Below are 13678 nucleotides of genomic sequence, written 5' to 3' on the forward strand. Positions count from 1 at the left end.
AGCCCGATGCGGGGCTTGATCCCAGGACCCTGAGATCATGACCCGAGCCGAAGGCAGCAGCCCAAACCACTGAGCAACCCAGGCGCCCCTATTTATTTATTTATTTTTGTCACAAACTATTTATAATGCTGTTTGAGAAAAGGAAAATGGGACTTAAAGAGACACTGAAAGTGTGAATATGAAGATGGGTTTTTCAATTTTATTCCAAATTTTGTTGTATCAAATTTTAACAAGTAAATATTCATTTCCTATTAGCAAAATTTTAAAAAAACCTTGAAAAGTAGACAAATATATGCCCAAATGTTAACAGTGCCTGCTTTGTTTTTTTGTTTTTTTTGTTTTTTTGGTTTTTTTGGATCACAGTTTCTAGTGATTTTATTTTTATTATTTTTATTTTTAAAAGATTTTTATTTATTTATTTATTTATTTATTTGATAGATAGAGATCACAACTAGGCAGAGAGAAAGGAGGAAGCAGGCTCCCCACCAAGCAGGGAGCCTGATGTGGGGCTCGATCCCAGGAGCTTGGGATCATGACCTGAGCTGAAGGCAGAACTTTAACCCACTGAGCCATGCAGGTGCCCCAGTTTCTACTGATTTTAATTTTCATCTTGTTTTATTGTATTTTGTAATTCTATAATGATCATATATTAATAATATGTTTAAGTACAAAAATAATTTTTCTTCATAAGCGTAATATTGTTTAAAATGTTTATTGTTTGAAATTTAAAATGATCCATGCACATTTAAACTATGATGTAAAGAAACTGGTAAGTCTCACATTGGAAAAACAAGGTGGCCAGCAGATGAGGAACAGACTTTTTACTGAATCCCCTTTGTGCCTTTTCCTATTTGTATGTATCAGCTGTTTAGAAAAGTAAGTAAAATTATACACAAATACAATTCCCTCTCCTGACATATATAGTAGCTACTTCTTTGAAAGAGTTCAGGTTTGATTTCTATTTACTGACATAGCAAAAGCTCATAATATACTAGTAAGTGAAAAAATATCCAATGATACTATTGATCTGATTCCATTTTATAAAATATGAGTATATATGCTCAGAAAAAAAGTCTGTAGCAGTGGCTCAAAGATTGCCAGGGCCTGAGGGTGAAGAATAGAACTTAGTGCAAAGGCGCAGGAGCATGAGGGAAATTTTGGGGTGCTAGAAGTATTCTATATCTTGACTTAGGGGTAGTTATATAGCTATATGCTTTTTAAAAGGTGAATTTTATTAGTAAATGTAAATTACAGCTCAATGAATCTGACCCCCTCCACCACCACCAAAAAATATATGGCTATATACCAACATGCCAAAAAATTACAGATTATTGCAGTAGATTAGATTATTGGTCAAAAAGACTCACTCTCTCACTTCTCATTTCCATTGGAGTCTATTTCTCTATTCCATGCTTGTTAGACTTGGCCATATGTTTTGCTTTAGCCTTATGGTAGATCAAGTGCACTTCCTTGACTTTGCCTTTGAGTTTAGCCACATTTTTTAAAAATTAATTTATTTTCAGCATAACAGTATTCATTATTTTTTTACCACACCCAGTGCTCCATGCAATCCGTGCCCTCTCTAATACCCACCACCTGGTACCCCAACCTCCCACCCCCCCGCCACTTCAAACCCCTCAGATTGTTTTTCAGAGTCCATAGTCTCTCATGATTCACCTCCCCTTCCAATTTCCCCCAACTCCCTTCTCCTCTCTAACTCCCCGTGTCCATGTTATTTGTTATGCTCCACAAATAAGTGAAACCATATGATAATTGACTCTCTCTGCTTGACTTATTTCACTCAGCATAATCTCTTCTTTTAAGCTCAGGCTCATTCTCTTGCATCTCTGTCAATACCATGAGAAAAGTTTCCCCAAGTCCCTTTATCCTAGATCTTAAAAATGAACATACATGGAACAGATCAGAGCCCTCTCCACAGCAACCAGCAAACCCAACCAGTTCTGTAGTGTGCAGAAAAGCTGTACAACCAGGCTAAAACAACCCACAGATGCATGAGAAATCAATGGTTTGCTGAATGCCACTGGATTGTGTGACTGTTATGCCACATTATTGTGACAATAGTAACTAATATATTATCTCTGGGTAAGAGTAATAGAGATTTTTTAACCCTTCTTTGTATTTTTTCTACTTACTAGGTATTTCAGCATGTATTACTTTTATAATCTGAAAAAAAAGCTTTTGTGAGAAAGATAAGATACAAAAAAGGTAATTCATATATACATACTGTTTTAAATGATCATTGGCAAGAGCCATTCTATCTCTGCGTTGTTTTTCTGCTTTTTCTTTTTCTTCTTTAAAAGATTTTTCAATGCTGAGTTTCAATTGTTCTTCCCATTTTTCATCTGATTTTATTTTATTCTTTTGGAATTCAATCTGTGCATCACGTTCTTTCATAACTCTACTAAGAAGAAGTCCTGACTACAAAAAAAAAATTGTGGCATTTTAAGAAAATAAAGTCTAATTATGTATAGATAACATTAAATATAGAGAGAAATGCAAGAAAACCCAAGTAGTACATGAAAGCGTTTCACTCTTTCTGTCTGGTACAATTGGTATTGCTTTGCAAATTCAATAGCCTTTTTTCTTTCTCCTTGTTTGTATATTTCTTCTTCTATATCAAGAATTTGTCTTTCTGCCTCTACTTCTTCATCACGCTTCTTTTTGGCTTCAAGTTTCTGTTCTTTCATCCCCTAAAAAAAGAAAAAAATCAGTCTTCTATTTTCATTTTTCAACTCAATTTCATAAAATTTAACATTACATATAACAAAATAATTTGAGCTTTCATTATGAGCTATTGTATTTGCATATATCATTAATAAATAAAATAAGATGTTACACTTATAAGCTAATATTTTAATTGAACTTTTGGGTAGGTAACATGTTTAATATTTTAAATATTAATATTTTTGGTTCAAAACCCCCAAATATTGTAAAGATATACAGTGAAGTTCTCCCTCTAATCCTAGCTTCCACCAGCAATCTCTAAGATAACCACTATTATTAGTTTCTTATATTCACTTCCAAAGTTCCTTTCCATATTTATATAAATATATATATTACTATTTTTATTCCTTTAAAAAATCAACAGTAGCATATTTAATGCTCTTCTACATCTATGAGGAGTCTATCCAATGTGTCACGTCAGATGGAGTCCTTCTTCTCCTCTATGGGTCATACTTCATATGTCTTAAGTAAACCTTACTTTACACTAAAATCCTGAAGATAACCTATTATTTATTTTAAATTTTTACTGTTTTACTTTTCACTTCTGGGTTTTCATCCAGCTGAAATTCATTTTTGCATATTCTATACCATAAGGATATAATTTCATCTTTCCATATGCCAATTATCTCAGTATTAGTTACAGAATACCCAGTCCTTTCCCTTCTGTCTTGACTGACATTTCTGTCATATGTCAAGTTCCCATATATAACATGTGAGTTTTTCTAAGCTCTCTATTCTGGTCTATTGTTTTTTCAATCTCTGTGCCTATAAAACAGTTTTTACTACTACATTTCTACCACATTTACTATACTTCTTCTTATTCTTTAACATCCATGGAGATACAAAGCATTATATACAGTGTGCTACTTCGGTTTATTTATATGGTATATTCCACTCCCCCATCCCTTTATGGATCAGGGACTTCTTTAAAATCATGTTTTTAGGAGCAAAATCTACATACCCCCTTTTAGTATAGTTTTACAAATGCATAGTCACTTATAGAACAGTTCCATCCTCATGGAACTCATGCCCTGGTATACCAACAACTCCCCCCATCTGCAATCCCTGGCAACCACAGATCTGTTTTCTTTCCCTGTAGTTTTGCATTTTTTAGAACGTAACATATATATGTAATATATAATATAATATATATAGTAATATACATAATATGTAATGTAATATAATATGTGATACAATATATTATAAAATATGTACTATTGCACATGCTATATATATTACATGTAACATATGTAATACATGATATCAGCCATGACATTTTTCCCTCTTCTAGAAAAAAAGAATAAATTATGAACACTATTCCTAAAGCAAGGTACTATAAGCTTTCTATGTCCCTTCCCACAGCTGGGAGAAAATATTTTTGAATCAAATATCTAATAAAGGATCTGTATTCAGAATATATTTTAAAATTCCCTAAACTTAATAATAAAAATTAGAAAACAAACCCCACTTATTTTTTAAAATATTTAATTATTTATTTTAAAGAGAGACAGACCAAGTGAGAGAATCTCAAGCAGATTCTGCGGTGAGCACAGAACCTGACTCAGGTCTTGATCCCAGGACCCTGAAATCATGGCTTGAGATGAAACCAAGAGTCAAACGCTCAATTAACTGAGCCACCTATGTGCATGCCAAAACAAACCCCATTTAAGCATGTGCAAAAGATTTCAATAAACACTTCACCAAAGAAGATATACAATAGAAAATAAGTTTATAAAAAGATGTTAAGCATCATTATAATCAGAGGCATTCAAATTCAAATTATAATTGTAATTAAAACTACTTCACACCTATTAGAATGTCTATAATTAAAAAGATGGACCATAGAAAGTTGGCAAGAATGTGGAGAAAATAGAACACTTATACTCTTATGGGAGTGTAAAATTAGAACTACTTCTGAAAACAGTTCAGAAGTTTCTTACAAAGTTAAATATGCAACCATCATATTATCCAGCCATTCTACCCAGATATTTACCCTAGAGAAGTAAAAGTGTATGTCCACATATAAACTTACACATGAAGGTTCATATGCAGCTTTATTTATAATAGCCCCAAACTGGAAACAGCTCATATATCAACATTTGGTTGATGCCAAAACCATCAACCATTGAACAGATAAACAAACTGTGGTATGTCCATACAAGGGAATACTACTACTCAGCAATAAAAATGAATGAATGATTAATATACACAACAACATGAAAGAATTTCAAAACAATTGCATTGAATAAAATTTATAATAGAAAGCAGCTGAGGGCAAGAGTGCCTGGCTGGCTTAGTCAGTTAAGTGATGGACTCTTGATTTCAGCTCAAGTCATGATCTCAGGATAGTGAGATGGAGCCCTGCATTTGGCTCTGTGCTTAGCAGGGTGTCTGCTTGAGATTCTCTCTCCCTCTGCCCTCCCCCAAATCCTGCTTGCACAGGTATGCGTGCGCTCTCTCTCTCTTAAATAAATACACAAATCTTTAAAGAAAGAAAGAAAGGAAGGAAGGAAGGAAGGAAGAAAAGAAAGCAGATCAGGGCTGCCTGGCTGGCTTAGTCGAAGGAGCATGTGCCTTTTGATATCAGGTTTGTGAGTTCAACCCCCACACTGGGTGTAGAGATTACTTAAAAATAAAATCTTGAAAAAAAAAAAAGAAAGAAAGGAATCAAGCAGATCAGTTGTCTGAAAAAGAGTGAGGAGGAATGAGAAGCAATAAACTGAGCACGAGGAAACTTTGGGTGATGAGTATGTTCATTATCTTAATTATAACGGTTTCAGGGGTGTATAATTATGCCAAAACTTATCAAATTGCACACTTTAAATATGTCTACTTTATTGTGTCACTTCTCCTAAATAAAGCTGTTGAGAATGTGTTTCAAAGTATTTTTTATGGTATTTTACATGTAAAAAAAACATATAGAAGAGTACTAAGAAAAGAGAGTGAGTCTTCAGTGCATGTGTACTCCCGGGTGATTAATACTTACTGCATATGTGTTAGTCCAATGTTTTACCACTTCTTGGGATCGGAAATGCATTTCTTTCTTTGCCTTTCTTTCTGCACGAAGACATGCTGCTTCTCTTGTCAAACTATCAAGGCTATCTTGAATCCTTTTCCACTCATTTTGTGGAATTATGGTAACCTCCCGGAGATCTACCTTGCTAGGTAGAAGAGGTGGATAGAGAGCTTGATCTTCTTCAGAGTTCTTTATTTCTAATAAATTTTAAAGAATGAATGTTAAAAACTTTCAAGAGTTTAAATGTTTTTTCTATATTGTCATGATATCTGGAAATTATTTTAAATAATTTTATTCTTGTTAGTTTAAGAACACTGAGATAAAAAAAAAAAAGAACACTGAGATTAAGCACAAAATATATAAGAACTTGGAATCAAAAGACAGATTTGAGTCTTCCCTTGGTCATTTCCTTACTCTGTAAACTGAGATAAGTCATTCAACTTTTTGGAGACTCAGTATCAACATCTTTAAAGTTGAGATCAATACCTACCCCAACAGGCTGTTATTAAAACATTTTTTCAAAACTGACCAAGTAGCAGTCTATAAATGGATAATTTGGGGGAATGTTCATCTTTAGAAGTTGTGGACATCATCATTGACTCTATTCAATCCCTTCCTAATTGAGTAGCAGCAATGTAATTTGGAAAACTACGGTCTCAGGGTGGGCCTCATTAGTTTAAGAATACTTGCATCTCCTTTGCCAATAATTATTTCTGTAATAAGCAAACAAAAGGAAAAGAGATTTATTTGTGACTTTTAGAAAGGTTCTTTCTTGTTCTTCTGGAAGAGACATCTGAGAGTGACTCTTAAACTAGATATGACCAAGGAAGCATAAAGAACAGACAGACAACCATCCTATGACCACAAAAGGAAGCAGCCTTACAGTGAAGCTATTACTGTGAACCACAAAGGAGAAACAAAGGAGGAATGTGGGGCAATAAGTGTCTCATTATAATGCCAAATCAATCAGACCTGAAGCCTGGAGTTCCTGTTACATGGGCAAATAAATTTCCTTTTTTTTAAATATGATTGAGTTGGATATTCTATGTATGACTTAAAAAGCATCATAAAGGAACTACCACATATGAACTATGTAAATCTAGGTAAAATTATTTAACTCTCGAGTTCCTTAACTGCAAAATGGAGATATTAATAGGGCCTACTTTATGTGGTTGATGTGAGAATTAAATGAAGTTATATATGTAAAAAAATTAGAATAGGATGTGGCACACAGTATGTTCTCAATATATGTTAGTTATTATGTTTACTATTTTTATTTTAAGATGAATGAAACAGATGTAGGGAGAAAAGCAGAAGCCAGAAATCACATGACTTCAGAAACAGATAAAGACACTGAGAGAAAAGCTGCAAGGATCAACTAGAGTCTCCTTGGGGATTGAATTAAGGTTGATGGGATTGAGAAATTGGTTGCTAAAGTGTGAGTTTAGAACCACAGGTACCATCTTGCCTATCACATACCAAGTCTCCGCCCGCATAATAAGCTACACAAAGCTGGGAAGTAGAATAGTGTCCTGGATCAAGTTATACCTAAATTCCCAGCTATATGGGGGACCTGGGTGGCTCAGTGGGTTAAGCCTCTGCCTTCAGCTCAGGTCATGATCTCAGGGTCCTGGGATCGAGGACTGAGGACTGCATCCCGCTCTCTGCTCAGCGGGGAGCCGGAGCCGGCTACCACCCCCCGCCGCACCGTCTCTATGCCTACTTGTGATCTCTGTCAAACAAATAAATAAAATCTTTATGGACATTGGGGAGGGTATGTGCTTTGGTGAGTGCTGTGAAGTCTGTAAACCTGGTGATTCACAGACCTGTACCCCTGGGGATAAAAATATATGTTTATAAAAAATAAAAAAATAAAATAAATCCCCAGCTATGTGAGCCAAAATAGTCCCCTTTGTTTTAACTATCATAAGTTTGATTAGTCACTTGCAACCAGAGTCCTGACAGATACATCCTTGTAACAAATTTCCTTTGTTTTGCCTAAACTGACTCAACTTGATTTGTGCTACTTGCAATTAAAGGCTAACTAAACAAAGGTTACTACGTTAAACCATCTACGTTTTGATTAACATATTGTTAAGCATATTAGTATCTTTTTCTTGTGACAAGAACTTTAAAGATCTACTGTCTTAGCAAGTTTCAATTATGCTATATAGTACTAACTATAGTCCCGATGCTATACATTACATCTCTAGGACTTATTTATTTTATAATAACTTCAACTTTGTACCTTTTGGCCTCCTTCACCATTTCTCCCACTGCCCATCTCCTGCCTCTGGCAACCACCAGTCTGTTCTCTATGAGTCTGGTTTTGGGGAAGGTTTTATGGAGTTTTTTTGTTTGTTTGTTTGTTTTTTATATTCCACATATATAAATGACATCATACAGTATTTGTCTTTCTCTGTCTGACTTATTCCCCTTGAAGTCCATGTTATTGCAATGGCAAGATTTTCTTCTTTTCTGGGTCTAAATAATATTCTATTGTACATATAAACCGTATTTTCTTAACCTATTCACCCATTAATACACACTTAAGGTTGTTTCCATATTCTAACATATGTAAATAATATTGCAATGAACATGGGGGTGCAGATATCTCTCTGAATTAGTGTCCTCATTTTCTTTGGATAACTACCCAGAAGTGGAACTTCTGAATCCTATGGTTATTCTATTTGTAATTTTTGAGGAACCTGCATACTGTTTTCAATAGTGTCTGGACTAATTTACATTTTCAACAAGAGCGCACAAGGCTTCCCTTTTCTCCACATCCTCACCAACATTTGTTATTTCTTATCTTTTTTTTTTTTTAAGATTTTTTATTTTATTTATTTGTCATAGAGAGAGAAGCGAGAGCAAGCACAGGCAGACAGAGTGGCAGGCAGAGGCAGAGGGAGAAGCAGGCTCCCTGCCAAGCAAGGAGCCCGATGTGGGACTCGATCCCAGGATGCTGGGATCATGACCTGAGCCGAAGGCAGCCGCTTAACCAACTGAGCCACCCAGGCGTCCCTACTTATCTTTTTGATAATAGCTATTCTAACAACCACTATTTTTTAAATTATGTTATGTTAGTCATTATACAGCCACCATTTATTTTGGTTTTGATTTGCATGGTTTCTTCTTTGACCCATTTTTTAAAACCTAAAAGCATTTAATTTCTTCATACTTGTGAAATCCCCAAATTTCTATTATTGATTTCTAAGTCATTCCACTGTTTTTGGATAATATGTTTTGTATTATTTCTATCCTTTTAAATGTATAAAGGCTTGTTTTATAACCTGTCATATGGTCTATCCTGAAGAATGTTCTATGTGCATTTGAAAGGAATATATATTCTGTTATTGCTTTTGTCTTTTAAAAGTTTCATCAAGCTATGTCTTGAAGAGCTCATTGTCTGGAATTTCAGCTTGGTTAATTTAGTTGTCAGCTAATAACTGGACAGAGTTTCATTAAATTAAATTTTATTTCCTTAAATAAGTTTCCCAGACTTAGCTAAGAAATGTTCTGTGAGGGGTGCAGCATGACTTCAATGCTCAGGCAGATAGTTTACAACTCTGTCTTAGCCTTTACTTTTTCTTGCATAGAGCCTCAAATTCAGCCAGAGGTGAAAGTTTCATTCTCAGGTATTTCCTGGGCATGTGCACAGCACGATGCATGCATTTGTCCTTATGAATTCCCAGGAATAAGTAGAATCTTCAGCCCCCTATGGACATCTCATTTCCCAGGTATTCCTCTTAAGTTTTTTGGTTAGTTTGTTGTTTGTACCAACAGTTACCTAGTGGTAACTGATGTAGTCATCAGACTGCTGTGATGTTAAAAAAAAAAAAATGCTACTGATCATTTTAACAAGTATACCCAGTGAGCTCTGAGTCAGGTCAAATAAAGTCAAGCCTTGTGAGTGGGATTTTCCAGTGAGACAGGTCAAATAACAGTTCTTAAAAAGGGGGGAGATTTGGAGAGGATCCAATCCGGTTCCACCCCCTCCATATTACTAAGCCACTGGATTTCACTGTGGTAGCAATGGTTTTCTAGACCTCCATGGGGCTAGGAAAAAAATATGGGATTAGAGCAAGTTAAAATGGCAAAAAACATACTGTTGTTACCAAGATTTGGCTATTTTTCCTGATAAACACTCCCCAGTTATTGCAAGCCTTTGGTTAATTTCCTGAGTTCTCAAAAGAATGTTGGTTCTGACAGGTTTTTGTTTTTTTTTTTGTTTTTTGTTTTTGTTTTTTTTTTTTTTTTTTTTGGTCAGTGTTCTTTTTCATTTAATAAAGAGGAGGACTTTTGGAGATTGTTATCTCCAAAATGGATTTCTGGCTGATGTCACCCCACTAAATCTTTAGATAATCGTTTTACAGATAGCTGTCTACATATCTGAGCCCCTCTCCTACTTCACTACTTCAATGGAGATTATAATTTAGTAGTAAGGCTCAGATAGTACCTTTATTTTGTTTACTTATTTGTAATCTCCACACCCAACATGCTGTTCACACGCACGACAAGAGTCACATGATCTACCGACTGAGCCAGTCAGGTACCCCTCGGATGGTAACTTTTGGATTGAATGACACAAAACATTATTTAATATCTATCAGATAAATCAAAGTACTTTTACTGTAGTACTCTGTATATGAGACAGTGAGTATGTGAGACTAATTGTGTTTTTTCAATACATGTCATATGGGTACTTTCTCTCTCCAACCAGTCAGGACCTTCTGCTGCTACTTCATGGTCCTTCACTGCAGAAATACCCATTAATGTCCACTGGTGAGTTAATGTCTGGCCCTCACTCTACATCTGGCATAAAGAGGCGCTATTGCTACAGAAGTTCAGGCAATGACATGAAGAAAGTCCAGATTCCCAAGGTCCAAGTGGTCACGATGACAACATTAATTGGGAATTTTACAGACTTAAGAAAATAAAATCATTGGAATTGCTAAAGAGTTCTTTAGATGCCCCCCTAGGCTACTTCTATTCAAAAATCAGATTTTTATAACAGGTCGTCTAGATTACACTATCTAAGTAGAATTATTTTTTACACTTCTTCACTCTAGAGATGAGGAAATTGAGACATTGCCATTAGAGACTTTGCTAAGAGCAGTCAGTAGGTTCACAGCACAGCCAAGACTCTAATGAGGTCACTGATATTTCCAAAAGATATTCCAATTCACTCAGTGAATAACAAAAGCTTAAGGGAATTCAGCAAACACCGGACTCTTGGAGCTGCTATTGCACTGTTTGAGGATCAGGCCAGACGGTCAACTGGGAGTCTATGACTTATCTTTTCTCCGCTTCTATTACTGTAAACTTTTCCCACCCACCTATTCATCTGAAGGCAAAACCGTCCGTTTACACAGAGCCCAATGATGCCCTGTGGGGATGCTTTCGAGTTGGTTGAGCCCTTTTCAAAAAGTAACCAAACTTTCATTTGCCACCCTTACTCTATGCCTGGAGGCCAGAAACAATCCCTGTGCCTAGATAGGCCAGTTTACCTCACCTGTATCTTCCTTTGCCCGTCCACAGCGCCTTCCAAACCGCACCAGCATCTCTAACGAGGTAGGTGCCTTTGGCTCTTTGTGACTTGGAAAGATGACTCCGATGCTGGGCGAATAGCGCTCCAGCCTGCCGAATGTTTGCCAAACTGCACAGTTGCTTAGCAACGCCGCCGGAAGTGACGGCGGACCGGCGAGCGTGCTGCCACGGGCCATTGGGCTGGGAAACAGGGACTGCGCCTGCGCGGGAAGTCGTGGCCCAGCGTGCCTGATGGGTTACCCTCATTGACAGTCACTGGAACGAGGTCGGAGGGCAGAGTCTGCGGGAGCGGCGCGGAGGAAAGGCTGCTGCTGGCACTTGGTCTGGGTCAGTGAGGATCTCTGGGGAACCGGCTCGGCGCTCCCATCCTCATCCAGCGCGCTTCTCACAGGGGATGACCCCCAGCAAGGTGCCTGCGCCTACGTTCAGTGCGGACCCTGCAGGTGTGTGGGAGAACGAGGCCTGGGCTCGGTGTGCGCGGTCCGCAGACCTCCGCGGGTGGAAGGTGGAGGGCAGAGGCCTCCCTTCCGTAGAGTCATGGACAGAAAATCTGTTTTTATTTTATTTTATTTTTTTTTAAGATTTTATTTATTCATTTGACAGAGAGAGATCACAAGTAGGCAGAGAGGCAGGCAGAGAGAGAGAGAGGAGGAAGCAGGCTCCTTGCTGAGCAGAGAGCCCGATGCGGGACTCGATCCCAGGACCCTGAGATCATGACCCGAGCCGAAGGCAGCGGCTTAACCCACTGAGCCACCCAGGCACCCCAGAAAATCTGTTTTTAAATACTTCGGTTTCTAAGCCATGAAACAGGTTAGATGAAGCATATATATATATATATATATATATATATTTTTTTTTTCTTTTCTTTTCTTCAAGAAAGAGAAGTGTTAAAACTTGGATATCGTCCCAGAACATTCCTGTTAGGACCTTTAAGACATTTTAATTTGCTCTGTAAATACAGTATAGTAAAATTGAATGTATCTGTGGGACTAGTCAGACCTCGAAGGACGCAAAAAACTGTTGAGAGTGGATGCAGGCTAGGTTTCAGAAGATCCTTTTCTGACACATCGAAGTACAAATGATTTCATTATAAGCTAGTCGGCTAGGACACCTACACATTAGGCATCAAGCTAGAGTCACTCAAAATGAAAGAAGGTAAGATTTTTAATCACTAAAGTTCTAACACGTAGTTGTACTGTTTTTCTTTAGATTTTCTATCAGATGTTCTACCGTAATAATGCTGGTAAGTATGAAAGGATTAATAAAATACTTGTTGACAGAAATTAGCTTTTGCACATATAGTATAGATGGTTTTGTTTGTTTTTTGAAAGCATGGTTGTATAAATGTCAAAAGCTGGGAAGGGTCAGAGATTTTTATCCCACTTGCAGGCTAACGACTTAGCCTGCCACAGTTCTGTAGAAGACACAGATTCCTAGGCAGAGATGGATTACCTACATAGAGCATTAGCAGTAGACGGACTATGAGCAGTTTTGCTCCACGTCCCACAGGGTGATGCAAAGAGGCCCAGAAGTCACCTGCAAGTGGAGTGTGTTGCCTTACAGGACAGGAACCCTGAGCTTAGGGGACCATATTTATTATACTGAACAATAAACATGCCTTTCAAGACTGTTCACTATACATACATTTTTGAGACGATAGGCGAGAGCATAGAGCAGTGAATGTCTTGCTTGTAAGGCATGTAGAGCCGGTAAAGACCCATGAAGAATTACCTCCTAACAAAAATTCTCTGGAATTTTAACTAAATAGGTTACAGAAAGTATTGAATCATAAAATTCAGTGTCAACAATTTGCCAGTTTAACATGATAGTCTAGTATCATTCAACTTCCAACACCTGGTTCACCGAACCCATGGATGTTTACAGCTAAGTCTATCTAGAGTTAGTTATCTCTCTGATTCCATCTCTGTGCTTTATTTTGTTGTGAAATTAAGGTAGTATTTGCATTTCTTTTCTTTTTTTTTTTTAAGATTTTTTAAAAATTTATTTATTTGACAGGCAGAAATTACAAGTAGGCTGAGAGGCAGGCAGAGAGAAAGGAGGAAGCAGGCTCCCTGCTGAGCAGAGAGCCAGATGTGAGGCTCGATCCCAGGACCCTGGGATCATGACCTGAGCCGAAGGCAGAGGCTTTAACCCACTGAGCCACCCAGGCGCCCCAGTATTTGCATTTCGATCTGAAACAGAGTTTATTCTGGGGAAAAATTATTACAAAATCAGTGTAGAGGGACGCCTGGGTGGCTCAGTTGGTTAAGCAGCTGCCTTCGGCTCGGGTCATGATCCCAGCGTCCTGGGATCGAGTCCCGCATCGGGCTCCTTGCTCAGCGGGGAGCCTGCTTCCTCCTCTCTCTC

The 13678-nt window shown here is 37.3% G+C and overlaps 2 protein-coding genes across 11 annotated transcripts in view; one reads left to right on the top strand and one right to left on the bottom strand.

Annotated features, from left to right (window-relative positions):
- Window positions 1–11432, bottom strand: part of CFAP210 (cilia and flagella associated protein 210) — a 37144-nt gene extending 25712 nt beyond the window's left edge. Inside the window, exons 1-4 of the mRNA XM_059394130.1 lie at window positions 11277–11432; window positions 5732–5958; window positions 2538–2711; window positions 2246–2439 (exon numbers count right to left, since the gene is read on the bottom strand). Of these exons, the coding sequence (XP_059250113.1) occupies window positions 2246–2439; window positions 2538–2711; window positions 5732–5958; window positions 11277–11325 (644 nt within the window). The 5' untranslated portion in view covers window positions 11326–11432. The remainder of the gene's footprint in view (window positions 1–2245; window positions 2440–2537; window positions 2712–5731; window positions 5959–11276) is intronic.
- A 50-nt stretch (window positions 11433–11482) lies between these two features.
- The window catches only part of PHOSPHO2 (phosphatase, orphan 2), a 19498-nt gene continuing 17302 nt past the window's right edge, over window positions 11483–13678 (top strand). For 2 of the 10 annotated variants that reach the window (XM_059394131.1, XM_059394133.1), the window contains exons 1-2: window positions 11483–11754; window positions 12521–12554. The gene's annotated coding sequence lies outside the window, so the exon portion shown is untranslated. The remainder of the gene's footprint in view (window positions 11755–12520; window positions 12555–13678) is intronic. The other 8 variants (XR_009403113.1, XR_009403115.1, XM_059394132.1 and 5 more) reach the window with 7 other exon arrangements.

The sequence above is a fragment of the Mustela nigripes genome, chromosome 3 (assembly GCF_022355385.1).
Source record: "Mustela nigripes isolate SB6536 chromosome 3, MUSNIG.SB6536, whole genome shotgun sequence".
Classification (NCBI taxonomy): Eukaryota; Metazoa; Chordata; class Mammalia; order Carnivora; family Mustelidae; genus Mustela; species Mustela nigripes.